Here is a 19,547-nt window from a genome sequence, read left to right on the forward strand (position 1 = left end):
AGAATTTGAAACACTAACTGGACAATACATTGTGATAGGTCAATACTAAAAACGGAAAGGAGGCTTGGCCCAGTGGCTAACTTGTAGAAGACAACGAACCCCTTGTGTCAGAGAGGGGAAAGGACATTGACCTATGACCTTATAGATGAGTGACGCAACTGCCAGGTCACTGGCCCCACTACTGGGAGATAAGGAGGTGACCTTCATCTTAAGTGAAGTTGATTGCACTTGAAGTCTCCTTCACCCACTACTGTGGAAGAGTTTTTCATGAAAAAAATTTTATTGTAAATTCTACAAACAGTTGCGAAATAAGAGGTATTTTAAAAGTATCTGAAATAAATTTCAAAGTATCAATATTCATTTTCTCGAGAAAATTGATACATACAAATCCACAAATAAAATTTTTAAAAAGTTAATATCATTTTTCTATTTCATGCTTTGTCTTCTTTTTATAGTAATTTTAAGTAACGATAAACTGTGTTTTATTTCTCTCAAAGGAGACAACTGTTCTACCGTTTCATTACTTCATTATTCATTCATTTACCCATTTATGTTTTTATGCAAGCAATGCATTGGCGTGTTTTTGTCCAGATTTATGATTATGTTCCACTGTTAAATATGAAGTATCTTTCGTGAGAGAACATTCGAACAAAAAATTTCCTCATTCAACTTTCTCATACATAGCGGAAACAAAATAGTCAATAAAATTAAGATTTAGAAGACACAATGGTGTAAAATTTACTATTTTACATTTTTTTCCTTCTCTCAAACCTGCTCTGATACAAAACAGTTTTTCCTTCTGGGGAGCTGCAAATTAGTCAGCACGTTTTATCGGATCTGTTTCGCTTCTGTAACACTATAAGGATTCAAATATGACGATGTAAATGGCTAATTGCACGTCAGACTCGATGGTTTGTACTCAACATTTTTAGTATGTATAAGCGTTTTCAAAATTTCTTGCTAATTCATTATTCACTTTCAGAAAAACGTCGTTCGTTATTTAGTTAAGAGTGCATGCTTTCCCAGTCGAAACAAAAGTTCATGAGCGTGATTTATCTGCCTTTATCTTCCACTTATTGTGAGGTTCAAAGTGAGTTTGCTGGCAAAGATGACGAGCCATATGAACTTCCTAATCGAATTAAAAGAAAAATACATACCACAAAGAAGAAAGATAATATAATGTTGCTAAAAGAATGATTTGGTTTGAAGCTATAATACGAAGGACTGCGGCGAGCACAGGCTGACTTTTGTTTCTCCATACGATGTGAACATTCTTCCCAACGATGCCTGTGCACATTGTGAGATACACTGAAGTCCAATTCGAAGACATCCAGTGTGTATCTACTTTATTAACCTTCTCCCTCCCCTCCCCCCCCCCCGCCCCCCCACCTCCTCTGTTTGGGAGGTTGGAGTAAACAGTCAACAGATGAGAGGTGCAATTCTGCCGCAGGTCATTACGGACCGCACCTTCGTGACGCTGACTGAGCTGGAGCACTGGATCGTGACATGGCCTGCGCGCTTCTCCTTCTTCCTGTCCAGCGTGCTGGCCGATATGTTCGACATGGAGGCGGACATCTTCTCGGGCAACGAGGATATCTCCACGTCGCTGCTGCCGCTCTGCGTCATGCACGGTCAGTCGCCTGCCAGCTATGGTTACGTGGTCAGGGTTCCCAGCCATCCAGATTTTTCGGGGACTGTCATAGAGTTCTTACACACTTTAGTATAATGTTTGGCCTTCATATTTGGTGCACTCGAGAATTGGCATATTTTATAGTCACAGTAGCACTACAGAATTTCCACGTTGGTATGTTCTGGATCACTCTATAAGTCCTGTTTCATTGTTTTGGTTGAATTTGACTGCCAGGAGCATATCTGAAAAGGAACTTGTATAACTGCAAAATTGACCATGCGAAATAAATACGACGAATAAATTAGCTGATCGGATAATCAAGTAACAGTATATTAACTCTCTCACTGTTGTGTTGATGACTAACAGGGACAAATGCCCCCGGGATTTTGAGACCACCTGTACTGGGTGTATGTTATGGTCACCCTTGTGGGCCCTCGTTTGCCAGCAACTGTCAAACAAAAATTTCAGAGCTTCTTGTGATCTCCTAAAACGGCCTTGCCGCAGTGGATACACCGGTTCCCGTGAGATCACCGAAGTTAAGCGCTGTTGGGCATGGCCAGCACTTGGATGGTGACCATCCCATGCGCTGTTGTTTTTTTTAGGGGTGCACTCAGCATTGTGATGCCAATTGAGGAGCTACTCGACCGAATAGTAGCGGCTTCGGTCAAGAATACCATCATAACGACCGGGAGAGCAGTGTGCTGACCCCATGCCCCTCCTATCTGCATCCTCCTCTGAGGATGACACGGCGGTCGGATGGTCCCGGTAGGCCACTCGTGGCTTGAAGACGGAGTGCTTGTATCTACTAAAGTGTTGAAAATAGCACTGATTTGAAAATGACGCCATAACTTAGCAATTAAGTTATGTGGTTCATTAGTGAAGGTTATGGTTTCGAAATACATTAAGTGCACTCTTCTTCTTTTACATCCTCGTTGAAATGGCTGTGATCATCATTTCTCTTTAAGTAATTGGTTCAAATATATATTTTTTTTATTTCTTGTCCTTTGCCTCTTTGTCTCAATCATCAGCTTTGCCTTTAGCTTTCATTTTTTCTTCCTTATATTTCTTTCATTTTTAATCTTTGCCCATGTGATTTTTGTTATATTTATGTATTTACTTCGACTTATTATTTTTCCTTTTCTTCATTTTATATTTTCTTTCATGTTATTGCGATCGTTGTTTCTGTCACTCATTTTGCTCCATTTTCGTTTTTTTTCTTTTTTTTGCCAAATCTTCTTTCGTTTCAGTTTCCATCTGCGTTATATTGTCCATGGGTCGAGAAGGATTTGTTTAAAGTGTTTGTATGACGATTCCCATCCAAAAAATGTGATCTTGTAATGAAAAATAATGTTATGACACCACTACATTGTCACATGCTGGTACAGGTCCTGTCACCAGGTTAGTCCAATGTGTGGCCTGCGTAGTGCAGTCAGGAGATTGATTACAGTGTCGCCTGAGGCCAACTAAGACACATTCAACAGAGACTGAGAGGGAGGAAGTTTCCTAGGATGCTTAGCACAGGTGATTCTAGAACAGAGAGAAGTTTTGATGCATAGCAAGTGAATCAGGGAGCAATTTAAGAACAGTTTATTTTCCCAGTAGTTCAACCATACTCCGAGAGGTGTTTTGCAGTGGCTGTATTTCTTTGCAAATGAGTGCACCCTACCATTCTATATATAAGACCTTTCCCCCAACTCTCAGTTTCTGTCTCCTACGTTGCTCTGTCAAAGGCGAGAACTCTGCTTGTGAGTCGTTCCTGCAAAACACACCCAACTAACTTAACGACAATTGCAGACAAGTGCAAGACACCACTTGTTCTTCCTTATATTCTTAATCAAGATACCCTATTCACAATAGGAAACAATTTCAAGACAGCATTTGTTCCTCCACTTCTTGTATAACCGGCATAAGCTCAAGACAATAATTGTTGCCAAATACTTATCGGTAACTCTGTTGTCCCCCCTCGAATGTGTACAGATGCCAATCTTACTGCAGCAACATCGAAGTGTCAGACTTAGTGACTTAAGAGCTCGTCAGTGTTACTGCTCCCGATCACTGCTTACTGCGACAGCTTCCTGGTAATGACTGCTTCTGGTACACTGTACTGCCAGTTCACTGTTCACTGCCTTCCATTCTCTGTGCTAGTCATTTATTTACTGGTTTTCCAGGGACACTTGTGCAAGTTCCTCCTGTAGAGATTTTTCCCCCGACTCTTCTCAAGGTCTTCTTAAGGACCCAGACTCTTCCAGAACCTTTTAGAATGTTCTCAATCAATCTGGCTGTACGCCACCATGTGCTAGTTGCCTGGGTGCACGAGGATGTTAGTAGATTATCAAGCAGAGTTCTGGCACGTAACTTAGATTAGATAAGAGGGTGTCATGTTACACATCTGGTGTCAGGTTACACAGTTGGGCTCCTCAATGCCCACACTCTCTCATTCCTGGTGAATCACTGAGAACTGATCAAGATCATCTACGCAAATCACCCAGGCAACTGTATGACATATTTAAGGTCGTGATGTAAATCTATAGTGGTCAAATACGATTAGCAGTAAACCCCTCTCCCCTTCCCCTCCCCTCCCTAACCTGCCCCTCCCATCCCCACCCCTCCCCTCCCTTAAGTTGTACTCCCCCCATCTGGGCCAGAGAGTATCAAGAACCTCCTCCACACACTCAGGCAATTATGTTAGTACTCCCAATTTCACATATTTTCCCATAATTTTCTTATTTTCCATGCTTTTATACATTTTTCACCCGTTACGCATTTTTACCGAGTTTTCTATAGTTTTATATATTTTGTCCAATTACCCAAAATGTATCCCATTGCTCCCGGCGTCACAGGGACGTCATGATGCTGTCAGGCAAACACAATGCAATATTTGCTGAGATTAGATATCGCTGATATTGAAGCACACCTGCACAACCCCATCTTTTATACTGGGTCATCTGAATGGGTACCATAGAGACAGGTAGTATGCTGTGTCTATTTGTTAATTACAAATTGTATCATTCAACATCTATTTCTTAGTAACAAAATAATATTTCATCATTAGAGGAGCCAGCAGACATCACGCCTGTCACATTACTCTTATTTTTCTGCATTTTCCAAAAAAAATATTGTTTTCACCCAATTAGTTGAGCTATCTGTCAACATCAACATCATGACATGTTATGTCATGATGACGCATCAGTGTCATGTTGCAATGACGTCATTATGCTTTCAGGCAATCACAATGCAGCATGATCTACATCTACATATATACTCAGCTAGCCACCAAGCGGTGCGTGGCGGAGGGCACAATTCGCGCCAAAGTCATATTTCCCCCCATCTGTTCTACTCGCTGATCGCCCAAGGGAAAAACGACTGTCTGAACACCTCAGTACGAGTTCTGATTTACCTTATCTTTGAATGGCGATCATTGCGCGATTTGCAAGTTGGTGGTAATAATATATGCTCTACATCCTCGGCGAAGATCGGATTTCGGAATTTAGTGAGCAGCCCCTTCCGCTTAGCGCGCCGTCTATCTGCAAGTGCGTCCCACTTCAAACTTTCTATGAGATTTGTAACGCTGTCGCGATGGCTAAATGTACCAGTTACGAATCTTGCTGTTCTTCTTTGGACCTTCTCAAGCTCGTGAATCAGACCCAACTGGTAAGACGAACAATACTCCAGGACTGGAAGAACTAACGTATTGTAAGCTATTTCCTTTGTTGAAGGACTGCATCGCTTCAGGATTCTACCAAAAAAACCGCAATATAGAGCTCGCCTTGCCCGTTACTTGTGTAATCTGATCATTCCAATTGAGATCATTTGGAATAGTCACACCCAGGTACTTGACGGATGTTACCTCTTCCAAAGACTGGGAATTTATTTTGTACTCGTACATTAATGGGGATTTTCGCCTTGTTACACTTAATAATATTAAGAGATAACTGCCAGTTTATTTTCTGCAAATCCTCATTGATTTGTTCACAACTTTTGTGTGATACTACTTCCCTGTAGACTACAGCATTATCGGCAAACGGTCTAATGCCGCTGTCAATACCATCAACCAGATCGTTTATGTAAATCGTAAAAAGCAGCGGACCTATTACACTGCCCTGGGGCACACCTGAAGTTACGCTTGTTTCTGTTGAGGTCACCCCGTTCAGGAGGACATATTGCTCCCTGTCTGTTAGAAAGCTATCTATCCAACAGCATATGTCATCGGATAGATCGGTTAGGCCGTAAGAGCGCACTTTTTGGAGCTAGCGACAGTGTGGAACTGAGTCGAAAGCCTTTCGAAAGTCGAGAAATATGGCATCAACCTGGGATTGATATGGCATCAACCAATTGATCGATACGGCGTCAACCTGATCCCAATTTATGTATCATTGCTACGCCACCAAGCCATTACTAGTATGTGTGTGTGTGTGTGTGTGTGTGTGTGTGTGTGTGTGTGTGTGTGTGTGTGTGTGATGTCATAGAGTTAGAAACGAGCACATGGGCAGAAATAGTGGCGTCGTGTAAATGACGTCACAAAGAATTCTATGAGCGCTACTGGTGTCAAAAGAAAGATATTGAATATAAAAGAAATACTCCACTGTGATTGATAAACCTCCTGCCAAACCACCACTATATTACTAGATTGTGTGACATTATAGTAAAATTTTGATGCTTCAAAGATACTGTATGTGTATAGCACAGTGCTACAAAATATGCATCTAGAGACACAGTCGATCAGTAACTGAAACAACGCCAGCTAAAATCATGTCACCTGCAAGGTAGACCACTCCTTAGACTATGATGTGTGGGTGTGTAGCTGCGAACACCGATCTTGAACTATGATTGCAGACACAGTATCACACAACCCAACAACTGCCGAAAAAGTTTCGGTACAATCATCTCCAAGCCACTGGCTAACATTGTTGTTACATCACTTCTGGCAGTGTGATCTACAGCCCGCAGTAATAATGCAAATAGATACCACCACGTAGGTGGAAATATTAAAGTCTGCTATAAAGACATATGTCGAACATGAGGAGTCTCATATATTAACTACAGGGAAATACAAGTTCGGTCATTATTGCTATTAACATAATTTCATAAATTTTGAGAATCGACGTTCACATCTACATCTACATCTACATCCATACTCCGCAAGCCACCTGACGGTGTGTGGCGGAGGGTATCCTGAGTACCTCTATCGGTTCTCCCTTCTATTCCAGTCTCGTATTGATCGTGGAAAGAAGGATTGTCGGTATGCTTCTGTGTGGGCTCTAATCTCTCTGATTTTATCCTCATGGTCTCTTCGCGAGATATACGTAGGAGGGAGCAATATACTGCTTGACCCCCCGGTGAAGGTATGTTCTCGAAACTTTAACAAAAGCCCGTACCGAGCTACTGAGCGTCTCTCCTGCAGAGTCTTCCACTGGAGTTTATCTATCATCTCCGTAGCGCTTTCGCGATTACTAAATGATCCTGTAACGAAGCGCGCTGCTCTCCGTCGGATCTTCTCTATCTCTTTTATCAACCCTATCTGGTACGGATCCCACACTGCTGAGCAGTATTCAAGCAGTGGGCGAACAAGCGTACTGTAACCTACTTCCTTTGTTTTCGGATTGCATTTCCTTAGGATTCTTCCAATGAATCTCAGTCTGGCATCTGCTTTACCGACGATCAACTTTATATGATCATTCCATTTTAAATCACTCCTAATGCGTACTGCCATACAATTTATGGAATTAACTGCTTCCAGTTGCTGACCTGCTATTTTGTAGCTAAATGTTAAGGGATCTATATTTCTATGTATTCGCAGCACATTACACTTGTCTAATTGAGATTGAATTGCCAATCCCTGCACCATGCGTCAATTCGCTGCAGATCCTCCTGCATTTCAGTACAATTTTCCATTGTTACAACCTCTCGATACACCACAGCATCATCTGCAAAAAGCCTCAGTGAACTTCCGATGTCATCCACAAGGTCATTTATTTATATTGTGAATAGCAACGGTCCTATGACACTCCCCTGCGGCACACCTGAAATCACTCTTACTTCGGATGACTTCTCTCCGTTGAGAATGACATGCTGCGTTCTGTTATCTAGGAACTCTTCAATCCAATCACACAATTGGTCTGATAGTCCATATGCTCTTACTTTGTTCATTAAACGACTGTGGGGAACTGTATCGAACGCCTTGTGGAAGTAAAGAAACACGGCATCTACCTGGGAACCCGTGTCTATGGCCCTTTGAGTCTCGTGGACGAATAGCGCGAGCTGGGTTTCACACGACCGTCTTTTTCGAAACCCATACTGATTCCTACAGAGTAGATTTATAGTCTCCAGAAAAGTCATTATATTCGAACATAACACGTGTTCCAAAATTCTGCACATTCAGTGTAAGTTAAGAGAAAAAAGAACTTACACAGACAAACGTTTTCTTCCCTCTACCTCTGGTTTTGTGAGTGGCACACGGTACCATACGGAATATATATGTGTGTGTGTCTGTTATAAACAAAATTTAGTAAGAGACGCCATGATCGAATGATCCTCTTACAAGCGACCTAGAGTTCGGACAATCAGTAAAAACACACGATCGCAATGCAGCTGGGGAGAGCACATTTCTGTCAGCCATAACTGCGAGTGCGTGATACATACTGTTTCCCAGCCTTGTTTCTATAGGGAGGAACGAGGCGGACGGAAATTCCACCAGTCCAAAACAAATGCCAGTATCGCTGTTTTTGTGTAACCGAGTTCCAAATTAAAACTATAGGCATACAGCGAATATACAATGGAAAAACAGCCAAAGTTGCAAATTTCGCTTTTATTTGTCTGATGACAAGTTTCTGGTGGGGATTCATTTTCAAATCACACTACAGGACAGAAAACCAAAATTACAATGATGTGCAATACAGCTACTACAAAATTATTAAGTACACATAAAAAATACAAAACGTATCGTTTCAAGAACTGTGTACCAGAACTTTGGCATGCTGGAAGTTCCTATACCGTGGTTGGTTTAATAACCATTATAAGTTCTCAAAACTACAATCTTCTGCAACATATATACATCCAGTTAAATAATATAATGCTTATGTATTCAAATTCTGGATTCATAGAAGTAAAAAGATGTCATCATGAACGTTTAATTTAGTATTACCCCATCAGTAGACATGCTGCAGAATGATCTTAGGGATACACGTAGGAAAACTTTAATAACTAATAGTCTAAGCCAGCTCGACAAAAAAACTGCTCCTTTACATATCATGAAGATATAATTTGACTATATCGTTAGCAGCAACACACCTTTGCATTATCAGAATTACTGCCACTAGTTTTTTCCATATTCTTAACATCTTGGCAAAAACCTCTAAAGAGGGTTGTGCATTTGACAACTATTGTAACTACAAGTAACAAACGTGTTTCCGACACCACTAACTTGGCTGATGAAACAGTTAGCTGAATAGATAGCCACATCCTTCTACCATTAGCATATCGTTATAGGTCATTACTGTCTTTCTTTTTTTTAAGTAGAGTGCCGAGATATCGAATAATCCATTAAAACAGCGGCATTCCACAACATGTACACATCCAGCTCAGAAATATAGCACTTCCGTGTTCGAATTGCAGGAGCCATAACCAGAAAAGATGTAGTGATCAACACCATCTGAGCTAGTATTACTTCCCCCAATAGTCAAATTGCAGAACGATCTTAGGATTGCATATAGAATAATTTTAATAGGTCTGCCCAACGTATGTTGCCTCCTTTATGTACAACTTGTTCTATAACTCTGCCAACAAGACAGCCAGGCCCTTTAGAGATGTATAGCTTCTCTCTGCATTCTCATGTTTACAGCGCTAGAACCTTCTGTAGTCTTAACATCATCTTCTGAGGAGGTGATGTAGCCTATACTGATCCAACCTACATGTAATCCACAGTAGAACTTGTAACACTCCGGTTTAATCTACTGACTTATCCCGCTCGATCGGGATCTGATAGCAGCCCAAATAGATAATAATTAATGTGACAGTGTACCTAATGGGGCTAGCAATCGGATTGGACTGCTACGGAGATGTTACATTCCATTTTGTCCTTCTCAAATGCTGTAATAAAGAAATGTCTGGTGCCAAGAAGAACGACAACACAGCTTCATTAATCAATGACCTATATTCATCACAAATCACAAAGTAAGGAGACAGCCACTGCCTTCGTCGTACAGAATTAATAACGGCTAATCTCAGCACAGGCCCTTTCGATAATCATTATCGTCACACGCAATTTCAATCATTGTAATCCAACACTACAATCCAACACTGCAATCCAACACTGCAATCCAAATGATGCCGGCGCGGTAGACGGGTAATTACAAATATCGGCACAAAAATATCACTGAATCACACTAGTAATTATACTTTTTCACTTTCCCGAATATTCCTAACACAAAGGGGTTAAACCACGGCGATGGCCACTCCCTTTGTCGGTACGGTCTTGCATTCCAGCAACAGACCTCCACCCGGCTCGGCCCACAGCACGTACCACACTACTGTCTCAACACTCGCTCTCGCTCTCACAACCCGACACACACTATCGATTGTTTGTTCTGTCGACCTGTGCTGTCGCAAAACTTATAGTAAGGGCCTACGGACCCCTTACAAACTGTCAGCTTCGATTTATAAGTTAAATAATTAAAACTATAGAAATACAGATTATATCATTATAACGAATTATCGACCCTGATTGTACGGAATGTGTGGTCAGCCACACAATTCAACAATATTTACTTTAATTCTCTGAATGATGTCGGTTTAGCCCTCACTACAGTCTGCTTTAGTATTCGCAAAAGTGTAGGGCAAACTGGAATGTGTATTAGCAACGTCTGTGTTTCTGTTAAAATTGTGCACTGCACTCGATTTTTCACAGACGTTCACCAAGGAAAAATCATACGATAACGTGAACGCATCCTGGCAGACTAAAACTGTGTGACGTACTGTGGCTTAAACCCAGGAGCCTGCCACTCATGGGCAATGCCCTTACCGACTGAGATGTACAAGCGCAACTGATGGCCCTTCTTCACAGCTTGACTTCAGTTGGTATCTCAGCTCCTACCTTTCAAACTTCAAGACGATGTTCTTGGTTCCGATACCAGTCCGGCGCACAAGTTTAACCCTCCTAGAAGTTTCAGAATAACACACACTCTACTGCGGAGTGAATGTTTTATTCTGGAAACAGTAAAGTATCTTATACTCGACAAAATCATTGCCATTCAAGTCCGCTGGCAAGCTGAAGAGCAACCACGTTACAGAGACTCTCTTTTGTTAGCTACACCTTTGGACAGTTTCACCAGGTTACATCGAACCTTTCAGGAATACGCGTTCTTTTAAATCACTTTTGACGCAGTGCACAGGCATGCCCGGAAACGTTTATTTTTATTGTATGTGTTAGCACAATATGAAATATTTAAATTAAATACGCTGCGTAAAAAATTAATCAACTCCAGATGATATCATATTAGTACTATAGCCTCAACTGGGCTAGGAAAACGTTCCACAAGTTTTTTCAGGTGTCCCATGTCCAAAGAAATTAAGATCTAGTGTTTAGGGCGTCGTAAGAGGTACGATAAAGTGCCTGACTGTTAATAATACCAGAAATACGTTCTAAGACAAAAAAAAAAAAAAATTACGCATCACGAAGGAGTTATCCGAACGGGTTGGAAATCGTTAGATGTGATATACGTGTATGTACAAACAAATGATTACAGTTTGAAGAAATTGTGTGCTTTATTCAAGACAAAGAGCTTCACGTGTTGGTCGACCTCTGGCCTTATGCAAGCAGTTCGCGTTGACTGATAGAATTGTTGGGTGTCCTCCTGAGGAATACCGTGCCAAAATCTGCCCACTCGGTTAGAGGGATCGTCGAAATCCTAAGTTGGTTAGAGAGCCCTGGCCATGATGCTCCAAACGTTTTCAGCTGGGGAGAGATTCATCGACCTTGCTGGCCAAGGTACGTTTGGCAAACACGAAGACGAAGAAACTATCGCCGTGTGTGGGCAGCATTATCTTGCTGACATGTAAGCCCAGGATGCCTTGTCATGAAGGGCAACAAAACTTTGTGTAAAATATCTTCAACGTACCTCTGTTCCGCGGATTCCAACCAAAGGGGTCCTGCTGTGGAAAGAAATGGTACCCCTGACCATAACTCCTGGTTGTCGGACCATATGGCGGGCAGCAGTCACGTTGGTATCGCGCCTGTGTCTGGGATGTCTCCAGACGCGTCTACGGCCTGGAATCTCATTTGCTGGAGTAGAATTTTCTTCAGCGACGAGTCCCACGTCGAAATGAGCCGCAGTGACCATCGAAGACATGTGTGGAGACCGCCTCTGACAGCAGTGGGTTACCAACCTGAGTGTCATCCACCATAATACCCGATAACCAGGAGTGATGGTCAAGGGTGCCATTTCATTCCATAACAACACACCTTTGGTTGCCATTCAGGGCACCTGTACAGCACAGCAGTATGTCGACGATAATCTAGATCCGGTTTGGTTGACCTTCATGGCAAGCCATCCTGGGCTTACATTTCTGTATGATAGTGCCTGCCCACTCATGGCAAGAGTTTATACGACTTGTCTTTGTGCTTGTCAAACCCTACCTTGCAAGAAAGATCGCTGTATCCCTCTCGAATTGAGAACATTTGGAGCGTGATGGGCAGAGCCAGTCCAGGATTTTGACGATCTAACAAGCCAAGTGAATAGAATTTGGTAGATGTCCTTCAGGAGGACATCCAGAAACTTTATCGATCAATGCCAAACTGAAAAACTGCTTTCTTGAAGGCCAGAGGTGTACTAACGAAAGACTGACTTGCTGAATTTGTGAAACTCTTTCTCTTGAAAGAATCGTCCAAATTTCTGATATTGTAAACTTTTGTTTGTCTGTACATGTTCATCAGATCTACCGACTTCCGTACTATTTGGATAATTCCTTTGTGGTGCATGGTTTTTTCTTTGTCCTAGAGTGTATACTGTGCTGCCCTGTGAATATGGCTGTTGTTCCCTTGGAAGACAATAGTTTCCATGGCCACCTAAAATGTTGAAATAAAATTCCTGGTACATCTTATCGGTGATCTGAATGAGTTGGTGCAAGAGATGTTTCGAAAAACACCAACAGTATATCACAGAACCGCCTACGATCTGAACTACACGCCTCACACACTGAAGGTTCAATGCCTCATTGGACTTTCAGTGTACTCATCACATAGTGTCGTTGGAAAACAGACAAAATCCGGACTCATCGGACTTCGCTGCTATTGGCCCTAGTCAGCTACCGTCCAGTTTCTTTGTTGTTTGTCCCATAAAGATGTACAGCTTTACGTGCTGCTGTGAGCAATGGACCTTTGCGAGGTACGTACTCCAAGTGCAGTTCCATCTAGAATGTTCACTCGGAAAATTGAGATGGACCTGCATTCACTATGAGCAGCAATTCCTGACAGGTTTGAAATCGATTGTCATTAACAAGGGGTTACACTGGTCTCCCGTTCATGTCACATAGAATGTTTTTACGGCCACTGTTCTCATGCCAGGTTACGTGGTTTTGAGTTTCAAAACAGTGCACATTCAGCGTGTGGGACAGTCCATGTCGATACACTGACAAATCGGGCAATTACATTAACAAACACATCATTCTTTTCTGCTGCTGTGTCACGTGTCCATGACAAGTCATGAGCTAGTTGCCTACTAGAAGCTGGCACAATGAGTGACTGAGCTGTCCTTACTTATGGGTTTGCAACCCACAACATTTTCAAATACCACATGACAAGATTTTCATATTCTTTCGCTCGATATGCACGAAATTTAGTCTTACAGAGAAGAAGAACAGGAGTTTTTTGTAGGAAATACAATGTAGTTAAATTTTGTAGGCTGTAGTTTTCGAATTATTTTAGAAAAACGTCCAAAAGTGAACTCGAAACGCGTTTTTCTTGAATAAATCGAATATACTGGCCTCCAGCGGAAGCATGTTCCTGTACAAAATTTAATTGCATTGGATTTAGTATAAAAAGGTCATGTTCATTTTTTCTTGCAGTATGTGCATGTATTTTACGAGTAGCTGGAAACCCAGAATCTACTCTGTAGGAATCAACATGGATTCCGGAAAAAGCTATCGTGTGAGGCCCAACTCGCTTTACTTGTTCATGAGACCCAGACAATATTAGATACAGGCTCCCAGGTAGATGCCATTTTCCTTGACTTCCGGAAGGCGTTCGATACAGTTCCGCACTGTCGCCTGATAAACAAAGTAAGATCCTACGGAATATCAGACCAGCTGTGTGGCTGGATTGAAGAGTTTTTAGCAAACGGAACACAGCATGTTGTTATCAATGGAGAGACGTCTACAGACGTTAAAGTAACCTCTGGCGTGCCATAGGGGAGTATTATGGGACCATTGCTTTTCACAATATATATAAATGACCTAGTAGATAGTGTCGGAAGTTTCATGCGGCTTTTCGCGGATGATGCTGTAGTATACAGAGAACTTGCAGCATTAGAAAATTGTAGCGAAATGCAGGAAGATCTGCAGCGGAAAGGCACTTGGTGCAGGGAGTGGCAACTGACATTTAACATAGACAAATGTAATGTATTGCGAATACATAGAAAGAAGGAACCTTTATTGAATGATTATATGATAGTGGAACAAACACTGGTAGCAGTTACTTCTGTAAAATATCTGGGAGTATGCGTGCGGAACGATTTGAAGTGGAATGGTCATATAAAATTAATTGTTGGTAAGGCGGGTGCCAGGTTGAGATTCATTGAGAAAGTCCTCAGAAAATGTAGTCCATCAACAAAGGAGATGGTTTACAAAACACTCGTTCGACCTGTACTTGAGTTTTGCTCATCAGTGTGGGATCCGTACCAGGTCGGGTTGACAGAGAAGATAGAGAAGATCCAACGAAGAGCGGCGCGTTTCGTCACAGGGTTATTTGGTAAGCGTGATAGCGTTAAGGAGATGTTTAGCAAACTCAAGTGGCAGACTCTGCAAGAGAGGCGCTCTGCATCGCGGTGTAGCTTGCTGTCCAGGTTTCAAGAGGGTGCGTTTCTGGATGAGGTATCGAATATATTGCTTCCGCGTACTTATAACTCCCGAGGAGATCACGAATGTAAAATTAGAGAGATTCGAGCGCTCACGGAGGCTTTCCAGCAGTCGTTCTTCCCGCGAACCGTACGCGACTGGAACAGGAAAGGGAGGTAATGACAGTGGCACATAAAGTGCCCTCCGCCACACACCGTTGGGTGGCTTGCGGAGTATAAATGTAGATGTAGATGTAAACAAAACGCTCTTTTCTGCTGCTGTGTCACGTGTTCGTGACAAGTTATGAGCTAGTTGCCTACTAGAAGCTGCCACATGGAGTGATTCAGCTGTCCTTACCGATGGGTTTTACGCAACTCACAACATTTTCAAATGCCACATGACAAGATTTTCATATTCTCTCGCTCGCTATGCACAAAATTTAGTCTTACAGAAAAGAAGAACAGGAGGTTTTTGTAGGAAATTTAATGTAGCTAAATTTTGTAGGCTGTAGTTTTCGAATTATTTTAGAAAAACGTCCAAAAGTGACCTTGAAACGCGTTTTTCTTGAATAAATCGAATATACTGGCCTCCAGAGGAAACATGTTCCTGTACAAAATTTAATTGCATTTGATTTAGTATAAAAAGGTCATGTTGATTTTTTCTTGTAGTATGTGCATTTATTTTACGAGTAGCGCGCGAGAGAATATGAAAACTTCGAGTGGGGTTTTTGAAGGTGTTGCAAGTTACATAAAACCTGTCGGTAGGCGCAGCTGAATCACCCTATATGCACGACTTGACAACCACGGCTTATTCAAAGTGGGGGGTCACACGACATGCTGGTACCAGTTCTGCAGCATCTACAGCACTTTACAGCAACCGAGGGGTGGCAGCTACTTTGTCTGGTGATCTTAGTACGTGATATAACTAACACGAAAAGAATCTACGTAAATTACCGCATGCTGCGGCAGACTGTTAGACAAGAAACCAATTGCCGATGTTCCTATACGGTAGGCGTTGTCCCAGGGAACCCTACTGCCAACACGACTAGCACTGCTCGCACTTCAGGTTGCAGACAGGCTAGGGAAAAGAGTGCAGACCGCATGCAGATGGTCTGTGCGAGGTGGAAACGCCCGGGTGCCTGTTTTTGCGCCTGTCAGGTAGTTCTGCACGTGCGTGCCAGCAGCCAGCACAGCTCAGCGCGGTGTGGCCGGTCCTCCAGAAGCAGGCATGCCCACAGGCAGGCACCGCACGTTCCCGTCCGTGGTGGACGTGCCGTCCGTGGTGCACGTGAACATGTCGCTGCCGCGGCCGCTGCGCACCCAGTGGCGGCTGCTCTTCACCACCGTCGAGCACGGCGTCAGCTACACCAAGCTGGTGGAGCGCATCGCCAACAAGGGACCCACAGTGCTCATCGTGCAGGACGCCACCGAGCACGTCTTCGGCGGCTTCGCCTCGGACAGCTGGGACTACTCCGACAGCTTCCGCGGGGACTTCACCTGCTTCCTTTTCACGTAAGTCGGAGACTTGCTTCTTCTGGCGCTATCCCGCCTGTGGTGCTCTCGGGATGGAGACCCACGGGTGGAGAGGGGTTAGACGTTTGTATAGAAGTGTTAAGTGAATTAAGGGAAACGAATTCGTGGATGAAACAGACAATGATTGCACGATACCTACTACAGAATATACACGAACGCAGTGTCCTTCAATAACTAATGTCCCACATTTTTTTCTCAGAACATATTACATTTATTGTTAAGAGTTAGAATTTGGTGACAATATACACTACTGGCCATTAGCATTGCTATACCAAGAAGAAATGCAGATGATAAACGGGTATTCATTGGACAAATATATTATACTAGAACTTACATGTGATTACGTTTTCACGCAATTTGGGTGCATAGATCCTGAGAAATCAGTACCCAGAACAACCACCTCTGGCCGTAATAACGGCCTTGATACGTCTGGGCATTGAGTGAAACAGTGCTTGGATGGCGTGTACAGGTACAGCTGCCTCTGCAGCTTCAACACGGTACCACAGTTCATCAAGAGTAGTGAGTGGCGTATTGTGACGAGCCAGTTGCTCGGCCACCATTGACCAGATGTTTTCAATTGCCGAGAGATCTGGAGAATTTGCTGACCAGGGCAGCAGTCGAACATTTTCTGTATCCAGAAAGGCCCATACAGGACCTGCAACATGTGGTCGTGCGTTATCCTGCTGCAGTGTAGGGTTTCGCAGGGATCGAATGAAGGGTAGAGCCACGGGTCGCACATATAACATCCACTGTTCAAAGTGCCGTCAATGCGAACAACTGTGACCGAGACGTGTAACCAATGGCACCCCATACCATCACGCCGGGTAATACACCAGTATGGTGATGACGAATACACGCTTCTAATGTGCGTTCACCGCGATGTCGCCAAACACTGAAGCGACAATCATCCGAAAAAATGACGTTTTGCCATTAGTGCAGCTAAGTTCGTCGTTGGGTACAGCATCGCAGGCGCTCCTGTCTGTGATTCAGCGTCAAGGGTAACCATAGCCATGGTCTCCGAGCTGATAGTCCATCTGCTGCAAACGTCGTCGAACTGTTCGTGCAGATGGTTGTTGTCTTGCAAACGTCCCCATCTGTTGACTCAGGGATCGGGACGTGGCTGCACGATGCGTTACAGCCATGCGGATAGGAAGCCTGTCATATCTACTGCTAGTGATACGAGGCCTTTTGGATCCAGCACGGCGTTCCGTATTACCCTCCTGAACCCACCGATTCCGTATTCTGCTAACAGTCATTGGATCTCGACCAACGCGAGCAGCAATGTCGCGAAACGAGAAACCGCAATCGCGATAGGCTACAATCCGACCTTTATCAAAGTCGGAAACGTGATGGTACGCATTTCTCCTCCTTACACGAGGCATCACAACAACGTTTCACCAGGCAACGCCCCTCAACTGCTGTTTGTGTTTGAGAAATCGGTTGGAAACTTTCCTCATGTCAGCACGTTGTAGGTGTCGCCACCGGCGCCAACCTTGTGTGAATGCTCTGAAAAGCTAATCATTTGCATATCACAGCATCTTCTTCCTGTCGGTAAAATTTCGCGACTGTAGCACGTCATCTTCGTGGTGTAGCAATTTTAATGGCCAGTAATGTACATCAACATGTCTTGTCCATGTCCTATTTTGCTATGTAGACTCCATCTTGTTCTATGGCCATACCATCGTTGTGGAAGAGCACGTTCCTGCTGGTAAAAGCTCTTGTCCTGTAGGCGTAGCCATGTTTTCAATACATGAATGACACTCTTTTCATCTTCAAAGTGTGCTTCCTGTAGAGAATCTTTAAGCGGCCCAAAGAGATGGAAGTCCGAGGATGCCAGCTCTGGACTGTAGGATGGATGAGGCAATGATGTCCAACTCAATTTGGCGATGTGTTCCTGGATTCTCAGACTTCTCTGTAGGCGTGCATTATCGAGCTGGGTTCTTGTCCGATGGAATACGTCGAAAACGGTTCTTGAGTTTATTCAGAGCCTTCACTTATGCCTCTGAATTGATGGTTGACGCTCTTGGCATCGCATCCACGAGAATGACGCCATCACAATCCCAGAAGACTGACACGATGACTTTTCCAGCAGAGGGGGTTGTCTTGAAGTTCTTATTTTGTGGTGAATGAGGATGATGCCACTCCATGGACTGCCTTTTTGTTTCTGGCGTAAAGTGGTGCACCCAGATTTCGTCCCCTATGACGATCCGTGACAGAAAGGCCCCTCCATTGGTTTCAAAACGCCCCAACAATTCAGATGAAATGGCCTTTCTTTGAATCTTGTGATCAGCTGTGAGCATTAGTGGAACCCATCGTGAGAACCTCTTTGAATATCTGAGAGACTCGATCATTACAGACACACTTCCAATGCTGACCGACAACTGTAGAGCCAGTTGTCCAGTTTTGATGCGTCGGTCGGCACTAATAATTGCATTCGCACGATTCAGCATGTCTGGAGCAGTGCCTGTGACAGGACGTCCCGAGCGTGGCTGATCATGGAGCTCTGTTTCTGCATTTGCTGAGGCTGTAACATTCTTTACCCTTCGTCCAATTAACTCCTATCGACTGCAGTATCGCCAACACTGCACACTAACGTTTATGTTTTCGCGGCCGTTAGCCACTAGTCACTTGAATCAGCAGTTGTCTTGTGACAGCCAGAGCGAGAGCACCAGCAGCAGCGAGTACTGTTTGTATAAAGCGTTTATTTTGCATTTTGTTTACGACCTTCCACTAAGGAAGGGATTCTATTTGTGTTTATCTGCTCTGCATAGTAACTAACAGTTCTTGATAAAACTTTACGTAGTTTTCGTGTTAGATTTCTTAGTGTTTTCTTGATCGTTTAGAACAGAAAGCGCCCTAAAACCGTCTTTTGTTTGTTTCGCGGCCGTTAGCCACTAGTCACTTGAATCAGCAGTTGTCTTGTGACAGCCAGAGCGAGAGCACCAGCAGCAGCGAGTACTGTTTGTATAAAGCGTTTTTGTACTTATTTGCTGCGCTTTGCTTTTAAATAGTTTTTCTGGGAAAACCTAGCGTAGTTTTCGCGTCTCGTATTTCAGTGAGTGTTTCTTGATTATCAGAGTAGCTCATCAGAAGATTATCTTGGGAATTTGTCACCGTATAGAGTAGGGTAAACATAGTCATGTGTAGGGACTGTGGTTGTTGTGAGCGGACGCAAGGAGAATTGGCCACTCTTCGGGGGCAGGTGGAGGCTTTGTCTGTTAGGCTCATCGAGCTCGAGGCGCAGGCGTCGGCTCGTAGTGGCGTTGGGGCAACTGTGGTGAGACCTATGCCTACTTCGGTGGCCTTGGAATCACATGGAACCCCTGATGTCGCTGCGTCTT

General features: G+C 43.4%; 1 protein-coding gene across 1 annotated transcript in view; it reads left to right on the top strand.

The window, feature by feature from the left end:
- LOC124606451 (MTOR-associated protein MEAK7-like) overlaps nucleotides 1–19,547 on the top strand; it is a 132,101-nt gene that overhangs the window by 63,612 nt on the left and 48,942 nt on the right. Inside the window, exons 3-4 of the mRNA XM_047138434.1 lie at nucleotides 1,451–1,631; nucleotides 15,858–16,185. Coding sequence (XP_046994390.1) covers nucleotides 1,451–1,631; nucleotides 15,858–16,185 — 509 coding nt within the window. The remainder of the gene's footprint in view (nucleotides 1–1,450; nucleotides 1,632–15,857; nucleotides 16,186–19,547) is intronic.

Source organism: Schistocerca americana, chromosome 3 (assembly GCF_021461395.2).
Source record: "Schistocerca americana isolate TAMUIC-IGC-003095 chromosome 3, iqSchAmer2.1, whole genome shotgun sequence".
In the NCBI taxonomy this organism is placed as follows: Eukaryota; Metazoa; Arthropoda; class Insecta; order Orthoptera; family Acrididae; genus Schistocerca; species Schistocerca americana.